Below are 18,889 nucleotides of genomic sequence, written 5' to 3'. Positions count from 1 at the left end.
CCCTTGTGCCTCCGGTTTCCAGGCGTGCCACAGTTATACCAATAGTGAGATGTATGTCTGCTGGATCGTCTTCCCAGAGCTGAAGTGTCATTATCTCTCTCGGAAAGATGAACATTGTTGGGTCAAAACCATCAGGAGCATGGCACATGAAATTGTAATATTTTTCCTTCTTTTTCGCCTCTTTTCATGTCTTTGTGAGATAATATTCTACCTGGATTTTTCACTGTGGAAATACCTATTTCGTCGTACTCATAAACGCGAGTAAATTTATGTTTGTCCATTAGATCTCCCAATAGTCTGTAAAACAGTTCGGCTTCTTCTTCATTAGAGGTCGTTATTTTGTACATACTTGTAGCTTTAGGTTTCCGAACAGAAATGGCGTTTCTTTTCAAGAAGCCATGCAGCCAATAGCGTTCAGCTATTTCAGACGGACTCCGTTTCTCCAAAGAAGGGAACTTCTGAGTATGGCACACTCTCAGATTTTATAGGCAGCACTTGCTTGGTGGAAAACAAAAAACCACTATCGAAACTCACAAGTCTGCAAAAGAAAATTACCTTAAGAATTTGCTGTGCTCACAGAACTGTATCAGCAGGAGCCACGGGAGTGATAGCTGGAGTTCCTTCCATTGAATTTCTCATAAAAGAAATGCGGTAGAGGTACTTGGGAACAGCTAGAAGCATAACTAAGAAAAGTCAAGCAACTAGATGGCAAACCTGATAGAGGGCCACACTCAGAAGTCCCCTTCTTATGGAGAAACGGAGTTCGTCTGAAATAGCTGAACTCGATTAGCTGCATGGCTTCTTGAAAAAAAAAGCATTTCTGTTCGGAAACCTGAAGCTACAAGTATATCAACATAATATCGACCTCCAATAAAGAGGAAGCTGAACTGTTTTACAGACTATTGAGAGATATAATGGCAGTTATGGAAGGTGGACATATCACTTAATCCCAAATATACAAAATTGGACAGAGAGGACACATGGAGAGATGGATTACTAGCGCACGCAAGCTACACCAGGACACGGGTGCTTTAGAAAGTGGAATCCGATGAATGTCCATATTGCGGCATCCAGGATGACATATTACATGCATTGTTCTACTTTGTCAAGTGGGAAGATATTCGGCATGAATTCATGTAACTTGCAGGGGTACTTTCGTAGCAGAGAATATAATGAGAAAATTCATTGTCAATGAAGAGAACTGGAATATCACATATGGAGCAATTCAATTCATAATAGACAATAAGGAGAATGGAGTTGAAACGTTATACTTCAACATTTCACATTACTTCAATCTTCTATTAGGAGGTTGAAGTGGGAGGTTCCCGTGGGAGGAAGAGTTGAGGAGAAGGAGGAGAAGAGGTTTGTGTTTAGAGGTTTCAGTCGGTGAGAATGCGGCACGAGTTTCCTAACTGGAAGGAGCAGTCTATGAAGATTTTTCTTTCCTCAATAAAACAAAGAAAGGCACTTTCGTATAGATGATAGAACGCTGATCACAATTGACATCTGATTCCCATTACCCTTTATCTTTTCAATCAATGATAAATTTGACTAGAACTCAAGTTTTTGACTTTTTACTGAACATCAAGTTGCTTCTGGTAACATCTTGAGTTTCCTGAAGTTTCAGTCACTTTCTTCTATTTTAGGATTTTCAGTATTTCATAGACAGAGGATTCTATTACAATGAAAAAGATGACCCTATATCAGCCCATCTATTTGCTTTGGATGAGAAAAGTTGGAAAAATATGAGAATAAAACTAACTCCCACATTTACTTCTGGAAAAATGAAAATGATGTTTCCAGCTGTAGTTCAAAAGAGTCGATATATGGTTGATGCTATCATTAAGTGTGCTGAAAATAATGAAGATGTGGATATAAATGAGGTAGGTTTTTCTCTTACAGTTCTACCACTTTTCTGATTCTCTACTTACATTTCCTTCTCCAAACTATTTATCCTAATTGACCTTCGCTTTTTTTGAACGTGAATTGTTTTGTTTTCTTTTCTTCCAAATTAACTGAACGCTAATACTCCCTTCAACTTAATACTTCATTTTCAGGAAAATAGCACCACAAAAAATATTTATTCTATTTCTACAAGACATCTACTCTCATTACTTCGTAGTTTTTGTTATTTTTCCACAGTTTTCGAAATGTACCGTTTGTTGTGTAGTGCCTTGAAATTTAATAGTAACATTTTGTCGAAAGGAGTATCATCTATTCTGCTAGTTTTTTATTGATTGATAGCAGGTGGGTGGTTTGCTCCACCCACTTCAACCCACCTCACATATCGGTGTGAACCGGTGGTTCGAACCGCAAGGTTGGAAAATCGATTTTCACTTCCTATCGTCCAACCCACGTTGAAAGGTAAAACCTCGTTATTCCTCAGCTCACACAAGTTTTGACTTTTGAGAGTTGTCGTTCGTAGGGGAGTGACAGCCGGTTGACGGAAAAACTGATTTAAACAGATTTTTTCAACAGATCTTTCGAGTTCTGTCTTATTCAGAATATTGAATGTTTTTTATAATTTTTTTATGTATTTTTCAGGATATACGGTGTCTGTCAAAAAAATATTTATTTATTCATCATTTTTTATTTTGTCCCCTTCAAAGTAGTCCCCTTCAGATGTAATACCCTCGTGCCAGTTTTTTTGACCTCGAAGCAGTTCTGATATGCAGTTTTCAGTATGATATTGTTTTATTTGACCACATTATGTATACACATTTGTAGCAAGTCGTACAGAATACACAATTTGAAGTTACACAATAAGAAAAATAAAATATACAAAAAGGATTTGAAGCTTTATATCTTTTTTAATTATCTGCGAGCGCTTTCGACAGTTGGTAGTACTGTCATCATCTGGCACTTTGGCAGCTTAATGTGGGCGGAAAGTTTATTGAAGAGGTTCAAGTCTAGCGAATTTTTGGTCAAGGTAGTGAGTCTGTATCGCGGATTGATCAACTGATTATCGTTTCTTGTATTATAATTATGCGTATCGGAGTGAGTATGGTAGATACCAATGTTCTTGTGGATCTGTAACAGGCAATAAAAGATATACGCTGAATATAGTGACATAATTTTGAATTCGGTGAAGTGGTTTCTACAAAATTCCTTATATCCCACATAAGCAAATATCCGTATGACCTTTTTCTGTATTCGGAGAACTTTAAGAGAGAGACTAGATTTTCCCGATAGTCGTATACCATAAGTAATGTGTGAATGGAACAGGGCAAAGTAAGATATTCTCAATGCTTCGAAACTGGTTACTTTTTTCAGTTGTCTTAGTAGATAGAGTTGATTAGAAAGTTGCACAGTTGGTCAACATGACAGTTCCATTTCAAAGAATAATCCAAGGTTATACCCAAAAGTTTAACTTTATTAGCTGAGTTCACACGACAGTTAGTTGAAATGGAAATCCTTTGGCATTTATTAGGATTTTGTTTCAATGTATTTCTTAGAAACCATTCTTTCGCTCTACGCTCCGCCAATTCCATTGAATTTGACAATATTTCCTTATTAACATGTGATTCGTATATAGTTACATCATCTGCGAACATCATGCATGATGGCGGTGACAAATTTTGCGGTAGGTCATTGATATATAAAATAAATAGGAGAGGACCTAATACAGACCCTTGAGGTACCCCATGTTTGATGATTCGAAACTCTGATTAAGGTAGGAGGAGAAAAATTCGTAAGCTGTTCCACGTATTCCATAATATTCAAGTTTCTGAAGAAGTATTGTATGAGAAACACACTCAAAAGCCTTGCTGAGGTCGCAAAGTTTCATGGCAATTACTTTAAGTACCTGCTTCAACGCTCTCAACTATATCGCCCATCACCTCCTCCACGGCTTGAACCGTGGATCTACAACTTCTGAAACCGAACTGTCTATTATTTAGAATTTTATATTTTTCCAAGTACAGTATTAATCTGTTTTTCACAAGTTTCTCTATTAACTTCCCAATAATCGGGGTTATCGAAATAGGTCGGCAATTTGCTGGGCTGTCCTTGTCGCCACTTTTGTGAATCGGAATAGCTTTGGTTGATTTGAATACATCGGAAAAAATTCCAGTCAAGAAGCACATATTGATTAGGTTGGTTAGGAGATCTAGTAAACCATTAGCAATTTTTTTCAATATTATACTGTTCAATCCATAAACGTCGTAACAGGGGGAATTTTTCATGCTTTTTATTCCAGCCAGTATTTCATCCCCAGTTACCGGAGAGAAAAAAAAGGAGCTTTCTATTCTAGGGAGATTGTTCAGGAACTGTTCGGAAAGCTTATCCGTTTTCTGCCAACTTTTAGTGAGTTCCTCTGCCACCTTACAGAAGTAGTCATTGAATTCGGAAGGAGATATATTTGATTTCACTTCCGTGTTGTTTTTTTTATTCCTTTCATAGTTTATTAGTTTCCAGCAATCTTTGTTTTTATTTTTAAACCCATATATATAATCATACGCAGTTTTTATATGATTTATAGATCTGTATGTCCTTGTGAGAGTTACTTGCGTAACTCACTATTTTCAAACATGAAAAGTTGTCCCTCATCCCTCTAAGATTATCATTAAAAAAGTTGACAATTGGTTTGTTTACATTCTCTACTTCAATCAGAGCTTCGTAGCCAATTTTTTAAGAAAATTTTCATTTACAATGTTGATTTTGTTAACATTGTAATGTGTAGGAATATTCCAGCAGGTACAACTCAATTCATTATTCATTTTTTCCAAAGAGTTCGGTATCATTTTCCGTTTAATTATCATTTTTTTAGGAATATTTCAGTATTCGAAGTTTTCAATAAATTGTCCTATGTGATCAGATAGGCATGTCTCTTTTATTTCGGTTTCGCATTTTGTGTTATCGATGTTTATAAGTATGTTATCAATGTTGTTCTTGAGCTCTCTCAGCGATCCGGTTTTTGCATTCTCAATCGCCGCAAAACGTCATACTTTCATTAGTATCTTCAATTTTGGTAGCAGGAAAAAGTCGCAGAGCACCAAATCTGGTGAATATGGTGGCTGAGGCATGATTGCGGTGTTGTTTTTAGCCAAAAGAATTACAAACAAGCAATGATGAGTGAGCAGGTGCATTATCATGATGCATGAATTGTTTCTCCACAATACTGGACGTTTTCTTCGAATTGCTTCTCGTAAGCGGTGCAACTTCAAGACAATACTCCTTATTAATCGTACGACCATGTGACAATAGCCCCTGATGCACTATGCCACGATAATCGAAGTAAACAGTGAGCAAAACCTTGACATTTGATCGAACTTGGCATGCTTTTTTTGTCTTGGTTCTCCTGGGCTTATCCATTATGACGATTGGACGATTGGACTTTGGTTCTGATGTATCAACTAAATACTAATGATTCGTCACCAGTTATGAACCTTTCAAGCAAATTTGGATCGCCGTTGACGTCATTCAACAATTTCTGAGCGATGCTCAGATGTTAAATGTAACCTGGACCATATAATTCTTGAAGAACACATCATTGATCATAAACTAGAGAACAAATTTTTAACCCTCAACATAGACAACAAATTAAAATTTGGAACGCATATGCAATGCAAAAAATTATACTCAAGTTGTTATGCGATAAGGTCTATCTCTTACTCTTGGGACTATCACTCTGCTATAAAAGCATACTTTGCACTTTTCGAGTCCCACTTGCAGTACGGAATTTGTTTCTGGGGAAGCAGCTGTCAAAACTTATTGAGTCAAGTTTTCACAATACAAAAAATAGCAGTGAGATTCATTACCGGAGCTAGAGTGCAAGATTTCTGTAAGCCTCTTTTTTAGCAAATCACAGCTTAACAGTCTACATGTCTCTTCATTTAAGAAACAGTCTGCTTGATGCACAAAGATAATCACAGACTTTTACCATAAACTTTCTAAAGTGTGTTTGGGCCATATTAATATCTTGCTTTACATTCTTGATCTTTATGTTACTGTTTCAGATTGTTTTAGTTCACAAGCCTGCTTTGTCAACAAAACCTGAACTTCTATGACAATAAAGCGACTCTGACTCTTCTCATGCGACGGTTTTTTTGGTAGAAATTCAGCAATTTTTGAACAAACTTCGCTGCCACACGTTTCATGCTCGAAATTCACAAAAAAATTGTATGTCATGAGCCAACCGATATGCCGACATCCTCAGCAGCATCTCCAATATCTCCATAAAAATTTCCTTCACTTCCTCGACATTTTCATCGGTTGTTGATGTGTGAAAAGCTTGTACCACTTGTAAACATTTTTCTAACTCAGAGTACAAGCAACGTATGCCACTGTCAATATTTCAAGTGTTTTTGAGTATTCCATTCCATTTGTCGCACAAAGTTCACCTTATTCTTTGAACAGTCCACGTATAAATCATGTTCTTTACTAATTTATTCCAAAATAAAATCAATTACATAGTTTTTAGCTAAGTTCACTACAGACGTCATTGGCGATTGTGCTTTAGGAATGGAATGTAATAGCTTCACCAATCCACAAGCAGAATTCAGAACAGCCGGGCGAAAATTAAAAAAATTTAATGGTATTCTACATCTGCTCCAGGTAACAATAACAAGCAATTCACCAGACTTGGCTCTGAAGTTAGGTAAGTGTTAAATAGCATAGCATAAGTAAAATTACTGTCTTTGGACGAAAACTTGACCCCCCTGTATGCCAGAAACGAACGCGTAATCGAAAGTTTCAAAGAACACGTCAATTTTTATTTCTAGGAAAACTAATTCTGAAATGGAAATCATACCCGAAACTTCACCTCCCTGCGGTCAGCAACCACCCACCTATTTTTTTCAATGGCATGGGGGGTCAATACATCATTTGGAAGGTCTTCTGTTCAACTATTAATTCTGTGATTTTTTTCGAAATTGGCTCATTCGTTATTGAGAAATTGAATGATGAACGTTTCATTTAAGAAAAAAAAAAGAAAATTCGCTGTCGCTCATTTTTTTGAGGAAATCAACAGAAGTAGTATCAATGGTAATACAATCAAGGGATTCAAAATGACATCCATCTTGTACAGTCTACTTTCGAAAGCGTTCTTTACATTACTGAAGAAGTCCGGAATCAGAAATCGGCATTCCCGAACATTTCTCTGTCGCAGGTCTTCTAGATTTATAGAATTTATTCAATTAGTACGAACAAACAGTCCATTTTTAAATATTTACTACTAAATAAATAAATTCTACAAATCTAGAAGACCTCCGACAGAGAATTGTTCGGAAATGCCGATTTCTGACTCCTGAGATCTTCAATAACGTAAGGCATTGTAGGGAACGCTTTCGAAAGTAGTGTGTATTATTGTATGGAACTAGATGGAGCTCATTTTGAACACTTCATCCGTTGGTTGTGTTTGTTGCCATCGATATTAATTTTGTTGATTTACTCAATAAAATGAGCGACAGGCGAATTTTCAATTTTTTCTTAAATGAAACGTTCAAAATTTAATTTCCCAATAACGAATGAACCAATTTCGAAAAAATGACAGTAGTAATAGAAGGACAAAAGACCTTTCAAATGATATATCACTCGACTCCTCATGTCATTGAGAAAAATAGGGGGTAGTTGCTGACCGCAGGGGATGAAGTTTCGGGTATCACTTCCATATCAGAATTAGTCCCCCTAGAAATAAAAATCGACGTGTTCTTTGAAATTTTTCAATGACTAATCGTGTGCAGTTGCACAGCCGTGGTGGATTCAAATTACGGAGCGATCGAACCTTTAGTTGTAAATCAAGCAGTGGCATGTCTGGCAAATCCAATGAGCTCAAAAACTCTGTTGGATAATTCACACCTTCGATGGCTTCGCAAACTGTATCTACGCTCAATGGATAAACAATTATAGTGGCTGAAAACTGTGTAGGGAGTGAGAGAAGGCTCATTGTGTGTGAGAGACATATGTAGATGCACTCGTGCCTGCATTATTTGTGAAAAAATAACCCTGAGTCTACTTGCGAAGTTTCAATTTTCATTGCATCTGAACTAAGTAACCGATGCCTTCTACGCTGGCCACAACTGTTGGTTGAGGTACGACGATTTCTCGGTCAAGACCTTGCGAAAAGAATACGTGCTGAAAGCTGAAGCCCCAGGGAATGCGAGTTTCTTATTTGTTGTTCTACAGGCACAGCGATACGATCCAAACTAAAAACGCCCTCTGAGGAGATGAGCGTGCTTAGCTTCTGGGATCGTACAGGATTTCCAAATTTCATTTTTTGTTGGTTTCAGTGAATTTTTTCATCTCCATATCTTGTTGAATTGAACAGTTAAAAGTGAAATTGCCAAACTGAATAATGGAATATAAATAATAAAAAATAATTTTCTCATTTCGAACTAACATGAAGGAACGAATTGAAGTACTATGGAATGTTTTTTTAAGGTTTTCCAGCCGTGGAAAAAGATATATCAGATTTCTTCAGGATGGCAGTAAAAAAAGGAGTACAGTACAGAAAAGACAACAATGTTACTAGACCAGATTTTTTTCAACTACTGATTAATATGATGCAGGAAACCAAAAATAATGACAAGCCTTTTACTATGGACCAGTTGGTGAGTTATTGAGCTTTCATCAGTTGAAAAAAGTATAGAAAATTTTTGAGAGTCTATGAAAGTTTCTCTTTTGATACCCAGACTGATTCATTCGAACTCTGTAGATGCAACGCAGGTAGTGGCAACAACCCAGGTAAATGATAGTATCCATCCCCATAAATTACGAAACAGACTTCGAGTGAATCAGTCTAGTATAGTATTTCCAATACCAATTGGAACAGCAAAAAATAATATGCCCACCTAGGCGTCGGCATATTATTTTTCAGTGGTAGTTTTTCAGTTACTTATTCTTACAATCATAGCAATTGATCACCCCATGAAAAAGTTCTTTCAACTGAATTTTTCCACCATGGGTAATTATGAAAAACTTCGAAATTCAAGGTAGTTGATTTCCGAGTCGAAAACTCTAAGATACAATGAAAACACAAATAATCACACCGAATTCCCGTCAAACATATATTAACAAAATAATAGAGGCCAACAAAATTGCTAGAAAAATCAAAATTTTTTTTCGCTATATTCGGATGAGGTGGAATCATCATCGGGTTGAATAACGATCGTATTTATGGAACTTTGTACATAATATTTGTTCTCCTCTTTTATCACGTGGGCCACACAGTTCTTCCACACATCACTATTACCTACTTCATTCATCACTCGCCTTATATTGTCAAGCACTATAGCATTCATAGTCGATGACTGATTACATTTCCGCAAGCTTTCTTTCGCTGTGGCCCAAACGATTTCAATTGGATTGAACACACAATAGTATGGAGGCAAACGTAAGAGAATATGACCACGTGATTCACACATCGAATCAATAATATACTTTTTTTTGAAATTACGTTGTTTTATGGTCGCCAGTAGTACCTTTTTTGTTGGAATCTTTTCGGGTATTTCCATGTCATGATTTCGCATGAAATCAGCAATATCTGCTTTTTCTGTGTTATTGTATGGTATTGTAGTCAATAACCGAGAGTGATACGAAGCGTTATCCATAACAATAACCGAGTTTGGAGAAATATTTGGGAGAAGCTGCTCACTGAACCAGGTTTTGAATAAAGCCGCAGTCATATCTTCGTGGTAATCAGCAGACGAATCTTTTATATTTTTGTCCGACAAAAGCAATGCCTTAGCTACGAAACCACTTTTATTCCCGGCATGCAAAATTATAACACGTTATCCCCCTCGAAGAAGGTGTGTTCAAAGCACAATACTTGGTTTCGTCTACCCAGCCATATTTGACAACATCATGGGTGTCAAACCAAGTTTCGTCGAAGTAGATTATATGTCTGCTGGATTCTCGGTAGCTTTTCATTCTCCTCAAATATTCTTGTCGGAGTTGAACAATGCGTGTCGATTCCATTATTACCATCCGTTTGTTCACTTTTTTATATTTGAAACCACAAGACAATAAGACACCTCGTAGAGTTTCTAAAGATTTGTAATTGTAATCGGGATAGTCGAGTAATTTATACAAAATCATTTCCAAGGTTGGTACTGCATTTTTTTGGTATATACCATAAAATGTTCGTCGAATCACATCTTTTGTAGCACCATCAACGTTTGCGAATTTTTCATTCCTTTGTTTTCGTTTCATTGCATGGTCAATGACATCCCCTATTTTAATGACTCGAAGAACTGTCGAACGAGATAGTTTCGTTAACTCGCATATTCTATTCACAACAGCATTCTGTGAATATTTCACATTCATGAATATTTAAAATTACTCACTGAACTTGAACATGTGAGTCCTTATTTTCAAATTCCGGGTCCCTGTCGATTGACACAGATTCCTCATACGTAATGTTATCATTTGTTTCGAAAGGTCTCCAGAAAGCCATATTTACTGTTGACAAATTAATTTGTATATTTAGGTATATAAACAGCTAACCCTTGTCTTTAGATTCAGTATCAATTTGCTTCTCCTGAAGATGCTAACCTTGTTAGCGAAACGCGCGACAAGTGCAAAAATATCAGTTTGGTGTTAGGGTAAATGATCTCTAGAAAAAGTATTCAAAATCAGTTTCAGCAAAGAGCTTCGACAGCCGGGCTCAATGAAATGCGCAACCCGACAACCCCGGATTACATTCGAAGAGTCCTTGAGGATTCCAAGAACTTTTCTGCTCCAGATCCAGATGAGCTGAACACCTATTGGTGAAAAAACTACCAAGCATCCACCGCCATCTGGCTAGAGTTTTCAACTCATGGCTGGACGGAGAACAGCCGATTCTGGATTGGTTTGTCGAGGGATGAACCGTTTTCACCCCCAAAAGGGAGATTTGACAACTCGATTCCTTAGAGTTAGTTACAGGCCGATAACATGCTTAAATTCGTGTTGTAAGTTGTTCAGTGCACTTGGCCAAGTGTTCGAACGGATAAATGAGCAGGGAAGGTCGAAGAGAGGAGTCGCTGGATGTGAAGAGGACCTGCTTATCTATAGATGTGTAACGCAGGACTCGATACAGTAAAGGCATAACCTCTCTATGACCTGGATCGATTACCGCAAAGCATTTGATATAACATTGCATGAGCTCATTTTTCGTTTGGTCAGATACCTTGCGACAAAATAGTGAGATGCCTTGAACAATTGATACCACTCTAGCTGACTCGCCTCACCATAACATCTGGTCAGGCTAGAGTCTAAACAGTTCCTTTCTATTCTGCACCAGAGCTAGACGATATTTGTCGTGGAGTTTTCAGCTTCTGTCGAGACAGATATCGTCCGAAAAGAGAAGGAAAAACGGATAAAATATCGAAATTTTCCCTTCGAACTCGGCATACTCTATCCAAACCACTCCGTTAAGATGGTTGTGTTGATTAGTGCAATCCTTGATGGAATGATGTCCTTTCTGTTCTCGAATCTCAAAATCATGCCGGCTTGATGCACTAAGTTAGAAATCTATGCCGGACAAATGCAAAAGGCTGTCATTTTTGGCTCTCTACGCCTGCTCAGGGCACATGATTCACATACCCAATGATCACTTACCCCACTGTATGGGGAGTGGTGGTTGGTTGATAATGCTGGCACGCCCTCTCAAATGTATCAGGGCTTAGGGGATTAGGGCCTGACCAGCGCAAACTTAAATAAAAGAATATTATTCAGTATGCAGGGAGAAAATAACAAAAATTCGAAATACGTGGAAAGTATAGATTCCTTATACGAGTACTTACTGAAACGGGTCATATTCACACATCTGAGAAACACTCACGCCGTCGTTGTTTGGAACTGTATCCTAACGTTTCGTCAGCACGAGTGGCTGGCTTCTTCAGAGGTCTATTCATCCTGATAGTTCACCGATGACTAGTGATTTCTAGTTCGTGAGATGTATTTATGTTGACACAGGCAGCCTGCCTTTCTAGTTGGTGCGTTGTTATTGGCCGAAATGTTATTACCTGTTACATTGCGTTGCATATTTGGCCGAAGTGTTATTACCTGTTTCATTGCGTTGCACTGCTGCCTCCTTAGCATCTTTTAGTAAAGGATCCCAAATTCGGTTAAGCGTTATCGCCTCCTCTTTTCTGTAGTAGTTTTCTGTATGTTAATGGATTTTTATGGCTTTCCGTACAAGCCGACTGTAGTATCCATGATCGGGTGCAAAGATGACCATCAGGATGAATAGACCTATGAAGAAGCTGGCGAAACGTTAAAGTGCGTATTCACCAAAAAAGCGAGCACGAGCGGGCATTCGTGTATGTTTGCTCGTGTTCGTTCATGTTCGCTCGTGTTTGCTCGACATTTTGATGTCTCGTCCACACCAGAGCGAAATTTCAAGTTCGTAGTCGTAGTTGATCCATCTACTTTGTGCGAGCACCTTTTGATGTACCGTCTTCTTCTAGATCTTTTCTGAACGAGAACAAGCATACGTTCGCTCGCTCGCTAGCCCGTACTCACCAGACGATTATTGATGCAGAATGCTCGTTCAGTCTTGTTCACTCGTGCTCGCTTTTTTGGTGAATACGCACCTTTAGAATACAGTTCCAAACCACGACGGCCTTCAAACCCGAACGAAGATCGTAACACTGAAAATCTTGGCCACAAAAGCCTTAAACAATTCACTTAATTGTGAGATATTCACTGAACAATTCACAACACGTGTTTTACTATACAATAACTTTCTCAGTCATGTCTATACTCTTGAGTGTGACAGCTTGAGAAAGCAATTGTATAGTATATGTAACACATGTTGCGGTTTTGTAAACTGTTTAGAGAAAATAACACAATGTAATTAGAATAATTCTTCAATATATATTTCGAAGTTCTGATTACATTACTCTGCTTTTTCATTAATGAATTTCACCATACAAATTATTTAAAGAGATGTCATACCCAACAGGTTGCTCAAGTGTTCCTTTTCTTTGTTGCTGGTTTCGACACGTCTTCTTCCACGATGAATTTCGCTTTGTATGAGTTAGCACAAGCCCCCGATATTCAGGACAAACTGAGAAATGAAATCAATGCTGTATTGAAAAAACACAATGATGAAATCACCTATGAGAATTTGAAAGAAATGCAGTATCTCCAGCAAGTATTAGATGGTGAGAATATTTCAAAATATTGACGATTTATAATAGAAATTCCCTTCTTTACTTTCTATCAAGCAATCGATCAATCAAAATGGGTTTAATTGTATTGAATACAAACTTATTGACGAAGATTGTATAGAAAAAAATGTAGTGGAATGTGAAAAGTAATCAGTTATAAATACGTAGTGATACATACAGCGTGACTCACGATCGATGGTAGGTTAGACGTTTCTGGAAAACGCAAAGCATGATTTTTCTGAAAATTTCACCTCTCACATTTCCTTACCTGTTCTATCGCTCTAAAATATTTTCAGCATTGTGGCGTTGCCAATTCTATCAAAAAGTTCTAGCAATTATATTTTTTTAAATGGAACACCCCATATATTAATACATTTTTGGAATTGCTCTAGTATTTTAATACTTTTCTGTTAATAATGATATCCTATACCTATCTCTATCTGTTTTCAAGATAAAAAATGAATTGTGCTAAATATGGTCCAAAACATAGCCTTAATTGAAATTAAGTACATCAGTACTATCAATTCATGAAAAGTTTTGATGATAGTTTGAACAAACTCGAAATATTCAAATAACACCAAGAAATGGACTCCATACAGACCGTTCTGAAATTACTATTATTTCCATTGTGCATAAAAGTAGTCAAAAGTTCATTTTTCCAAATGAAACCCCCTGTATATTACTCGGTAAATTGAAAGATAGTGAAAAATGCTTCAAGATGATATATCATGTCCCTATACCTAAATCGTTAAGTTTTCTCAATACAGTCGCTTCTTCTAGAAACATTATTTTTTTTTTAGAATTTGGATTTAGGTAGCAGTGGAATTATCAAGCTTATAGCAGTTCGATTACTTTCATAAGTAATTTACAAAGAGTTATCGACGGTGTTTCGAATCATTTTCCAAAATTAATGCAAATATCGATTATTCAAACGAAGTTCTTATGAAATTATTTATTATACACATGAATAAAGTGATCAAATCATTGTCAAAACGTGTAAAAAATTTAACCAAATGTATCCTGAATTAACACCAATGAACGAGAGGAAGTTTGTAAGGTTCCTTAACTTCCATGTTAAAAGCGCCTTCAAAATTACCAAAACCTGTTACTTCAAATGAGGACAATACTGTTAACGTTCTGGCATATTTTTATGCATATCCAGAAGCTTCCATTCGCAGTGCAGAAAAAGATTTAGGTGTATCACATGCTTCAGTACAACGAATTTTGAAAAATCACGGAATGAATTCGTATAAATTTACCAAAGTTCAAGCTCTAAAAGCAGGAGACTTCGAACGTAGAATGCATTTTTGTGAATCCCTTTTGATTTATACACAGGAAGATCGGGAATTTTTGTCAAAAATAATTTGGAGCGACGAATCAAAATTTACGAGGAATGGTTTTTTCAATAGAAGGAATAAACATTTTTGGACTGATCATAATCCTCATGTTACAAAAGAAATGTGTTTTCAAGAAAAATTTAACCTGAATGTTTTCTGTATTCTGAAGAACAATAAAATTAGCTCTTTCATTTATGAAGACACACTGAATGCAGAGAGATATCCAAATATTAAGGACGACTGTAACCATTTCCTTGAAAATTTGCCTTTAGAGGAATATAGGAATTCGTGGTTTCAACTGGACGGAGCGCCAGCTCATTCCACCCAGGAAGTGTCCAGGAAACTTGACGAACTTTTCGACGATCATTGGTTTAGGCGTTTAGGGCCGTGGGATTGGCCACCGAGATCACCCGATCTCACGCCACTTGACTTTTTTTAATGGGGTGTTTTAAAAGAAAGAGTATACAGTACTCCAGTGCCTACCAAAGAAGAATTGCGACGGCGAATAGTGCGGAGTATTGAAGATCTGGATCCCCAGGAAATTGAAAAAGCAACCACTAGTCGCGTACGAAAAAACATTTTGAAGTGTTTAGAATGTAATGGACAACATTTTAAGCATTTTTTGTTTACAATTTTGTTATTTTGAATCATCCTATTCTGTTATTGTCTGTACTTTTACATGTTTTAGCCCACAAAATCTTACTTTTTACCTAGAAATGACTAATTTATGGTACAGTTGTTCCCTGGAAACTTTGAGCCATAGTTGAAAAAATTATTTTGTAACCTTACAAACTTCCTCTCGTTCATTGGTGTTAATTCAGGTGTATAATAAATAATTTCATAAGAACTTCGTTTGAATAATCGATATTTGCATTCATTTTGGAAGATGATTCGAAACACCGTCGATCACTCTCTGTAAATTACTTATAAAAGTAACCGAACTGCTATAAGCTTGATAATTCCACTGCTACCTAAATCCAAATTCTTAAAAAAAATAATGTTTCTAGAAGAAGCGACTTTATTGAGAAAACTAGACGATTTAGGTATAGGGACATGATATATCATCTTGAAGCATTTTTCACCATCTTTCAATTTACCGAGTAATATACAGGGGGTTTCATTTGAAAAAATGAACTTTTGACTACTTTTTAGCACGCCCTGTATGATATGGAGTCGATTTCTTGATGTTATTTGAATATTTCGAGTTTGTCCAAACTATCATCAGAATATCAACTTTTTATGAATTGAGAGTACTGTTGTACTCAATTTCGATTAAGGCTATGTTTTGGACCATATTTAGCACAATTTATTTTTTATCTCGAAAACAGATAGAGATAGGTATAGGACATTATTAACAGAAAAGTATTAAAATACCAGAGCGATTTCAAAAATGTATCAATATACGGGGTGTTCCATTAAAAAAAAATAAAGTTGCTAGGACTTTTTGATGGAAGTGGCAATGCTGAAAATATTTTAGATCGATAGAACAGGTGAGCATATCTCAGACGCGACTGGTGATTTCATCGATCTGAGGAAACTGTTATGTTGCATTCCTAAAAAGTCAACTTTTGTTTCATTTAGCCGTTTTTGTAGGGTCTACCGTTTCCGAGATAGCAATAGTGGTATCAGCTAAAAATACGACCTGCATAATATATATCTTGTAACTGAAGTATTACTTCATATCTTGACTTTCAATAGGAAATAACTATTATTCAGTATATAAATATAGCAATCTATTACAGAAACGATGAGAAAATATCCAGCAGTACCTGTTCTACAAAGAAAATGTGTGAAAGATTACAAAATGAGGGACAGTGAAATTGTGATAGAAAAAGGAACTGCGGTATTGATTCCCATCATAAGTCTACACATGGATCCTGATTATTATCCACAACCTACAAAATTTGATCCAGAAAGGTTTACTCCAGAGATGAAACAGGCTAGAAACCCTTTTCTTCATATTCCATTTGGAGAAGGACCAAGAAATTGTATAGGTTAGTAAAGAACGTAAGAATTGGAACCTGTTACTGTAATGAATTATAAACTGGACTTCATCATGCCACTTGTTGAAGCATTTCAATATAGAACGAGTTGTTTAGTTCAACGTCGAACATACGTTTGAGGTTCGTTGGCGAAATTTCGTTCTGGAGATTTTAGCCTTGAAGATGAGTCTCGAAGTGGTCGACCTACAGTAATCCAGGACGTTGTTTTGAGGACCCTGCTGGTTTGAAACTTATTGGAAAAGTCAAAAAGCTCGAAAAGTGGGTGCCCCACGATTTGAACGATCGACAGAAATTGTCTCGTTTGAAGGTCTGTTCTTCTTTGCTTTTGCGCGGATCGTCACGTGTGATGAGACAACAGGAGTCGTTCAGAATAATGGCTGGATACCGATGAGCCATCCAGGCTTCTCAAAGGCAAAACCTCACCAAAAAAAGACCATTTCGTCAGCAGCAGCCAGCACTGGTCAACAGAAGAGGTCCGATACTGCTTCACAACATCGTTTATTCGCACGTTTAACGAATCATCGTTAGAAAATTGAACGAATTGAGACCTTTCGCCAACCGACTACATGCTTTTCAACCAAGTACACAATTTCATTGCTGATGACGTTAATCGACTTGCATTCTCTGAGATAAATATTACTGGAGTTTTTTCCCAACACTTGGTGATCGAAACACGTGTCGAGGTGTTAAAAATAACGATTTGGTGTTGGGAAAAAACTCCAGTAATATTTATTACTACACCAAAGGTTCCAAACAGTCTTTATTATCTTCTAATACATTTAAAGCAAATTAATCAGGAACAGTTCATTTATTATATGAATATAAAAGGCGAAGTTCAATTTACATGACGACAAGTCATCATTTAATTGCTCTTCCACTCAACTTCACATTTCAAAGTATTCTCATTAAACGGACAAAACTTTTGACACAACCAATAGTCATAGCAGTGATGGATGGTGGGATATTGAAATGTTTACGTTTGCAATTCCAGGAGTCAAGTTTGTTTTTCCTAATATCTGTGAGAGGGTTGTGCTTTCTCGCTAGCATTTATGCATATATTTCAAAAACATTTCACAAGATTCATGGTCAACTTATCCACTTTGCAACAATGACGTAATTTCATACAAAGTTCTTTGTATACATTATATTAGATTTGCATTTTTTTCATAGTGTACTACTATGATAATAGTCAAGCCCTATCATATGATACTCATATTGAGATAGTTGTGAAAAAATATGTGATCCGTTATTTTGTAGCTGCAGCCATCTTGGATTTACAATGATACAGAATTCATTACATTGTATTGTCATCAGAACTAAATTGGTGTACCAAATATCAGATCAATCAAAAACCGTTTTTTCTGTGACGGGAAAAAAGTTTGACATTTTATCTCTGATGACAGGTAACAAAATGTCACTTCCATCATCACGTTTGTTCGGGCAGAAAGGTCTTACTATTCGCAAAGTCTATGTTGTGTCCTGTCTCTTGATGATGTTGGGACAGGGCGGAAAATGGGTCTGATTTTCGGACAGCAAGTTGATGTTCATATACCCTGCTTGTCACGCGTCTGTTGGTCTGGCCTACATATCTTCTGTCGCAATCGGAGCATGGAATTTCATATATACCCTGGGATTCATTGACAATTTTGTCTTTGGGAGAACGGAGGAATGTGGAAATTTGAAAAAACGTGAACAAACGTGATGATGGTCAGAGACTTCCAACTATCTGGAAACCCCTAATTTCTCGATGCTCACCCCCCCGCCAGGAAGTCCGGTGATGGTAATCACCCGAAGCCACGCCCCTACCTTTCCGCTTCAGTAACTTCCGTCGATATAAATACCACCGATCACACATCGACACGCCTATCAGTCCAAAGGGTAAGTTAACCAGGCTCCAACCTGTTTGAAATCAAGACAACGTGCAGGTCGACACGCCAGTTCAATCTAAGGAATAGGCAGGCTGAGACCTTAGAGAGAACTCGTGACGAAACCTGGGGAGTAGGAAGATTGATGCCCCGGCGTTAAGCCACAAATTCTTGAAAATGGCTCCAAAATGGGAGCCGAAACGTCGAACACAAAAATCCAGACGCAGTTCATCCCGAACTCAAGAATAATATACTTATGACAACACAATCTTAAGTTAAAATCAAATACTTTTTTCCCATGTATAATAAATAACTATTAATTAAAAATGTGTTTTCATCAAAATCATTTGATGAAGTTATTGTCAGATATTTTTGTCAATCTGGGTGTCTATTAGGAACAACCATGACATTTTTGAGAAAGAAAGCTTTCGGCTCTCTACTTCCTCATCTTCATTAAAAAAATACGAATAAGTAGAAAGCCAAAAATCTTTCTCTCCAGAAAATATACCCCATTCAATTTTAACTATAAAACATGATTTATTTGAATTCGGTGCTTTGAAGCATGAGTAATTACCTAAAATTGCACCGTT

At 36.9% G+C, this 18,889-nt stretch overlaps 1 protein-coding gene across 2 annotated transcripts in view; it reads left to right on the top strand.

The window, feature by feature from the left end:
- LOC111511541 (cytochrome P450 6a2) overlaps positions 1-18,889 on the top strand; it is a 33,260-nt gene that overhangs the window by 13,829 nt on the left and 542 nt on the right. For both annotated transcript variants that reach the window (XM_074174121.1, XM_074174122.1), the window contains exons 3-7: positions 1,647-1,883; positions 6,415-6,598; positions 8,380-8,549; positions 12,887-13,088; positions 16,174-16,425. In XM_074174121.1, coding sequence (XP_074030222.1) covers positions 1,647-1,883; positions 6,415-6,598; positions 8,380-8,549; positions 12,887-13,088; positions 16,174-16,425 — 1,045 coding nt within the window. The remainder of the gene's footprint in view (positions 1-1,646; positions 1,884-6,414; positions 6,599-8,379; positions 8,550-12,886; positions 13,089-16,173; positions 16,426-18,889) is intronic.

This window comes from Leptinotarsa decemlineata, unplaced genomic scaffold (assembly GCF_025532065.1).
Source record: "Leptinotarsa decemlineata unplaced genomic scaffold, Ldec_3_MD MMD2_tig00000505_RagTag_RagTag, whole genome shotgun sequence".
In the NCBI taxonomy this organism is placed as follows: Eukaryota; Metazoa; Arthropoda; class Insecta; order Coleoptera; family Chrysomelidae; genus Leptinotarsa; species Leptinotarsa decemlineata.
Note: the sequence above shows the minus strand (reverse complement) of the source record. Positions and strands in the feature narration are given on the sequence as shown.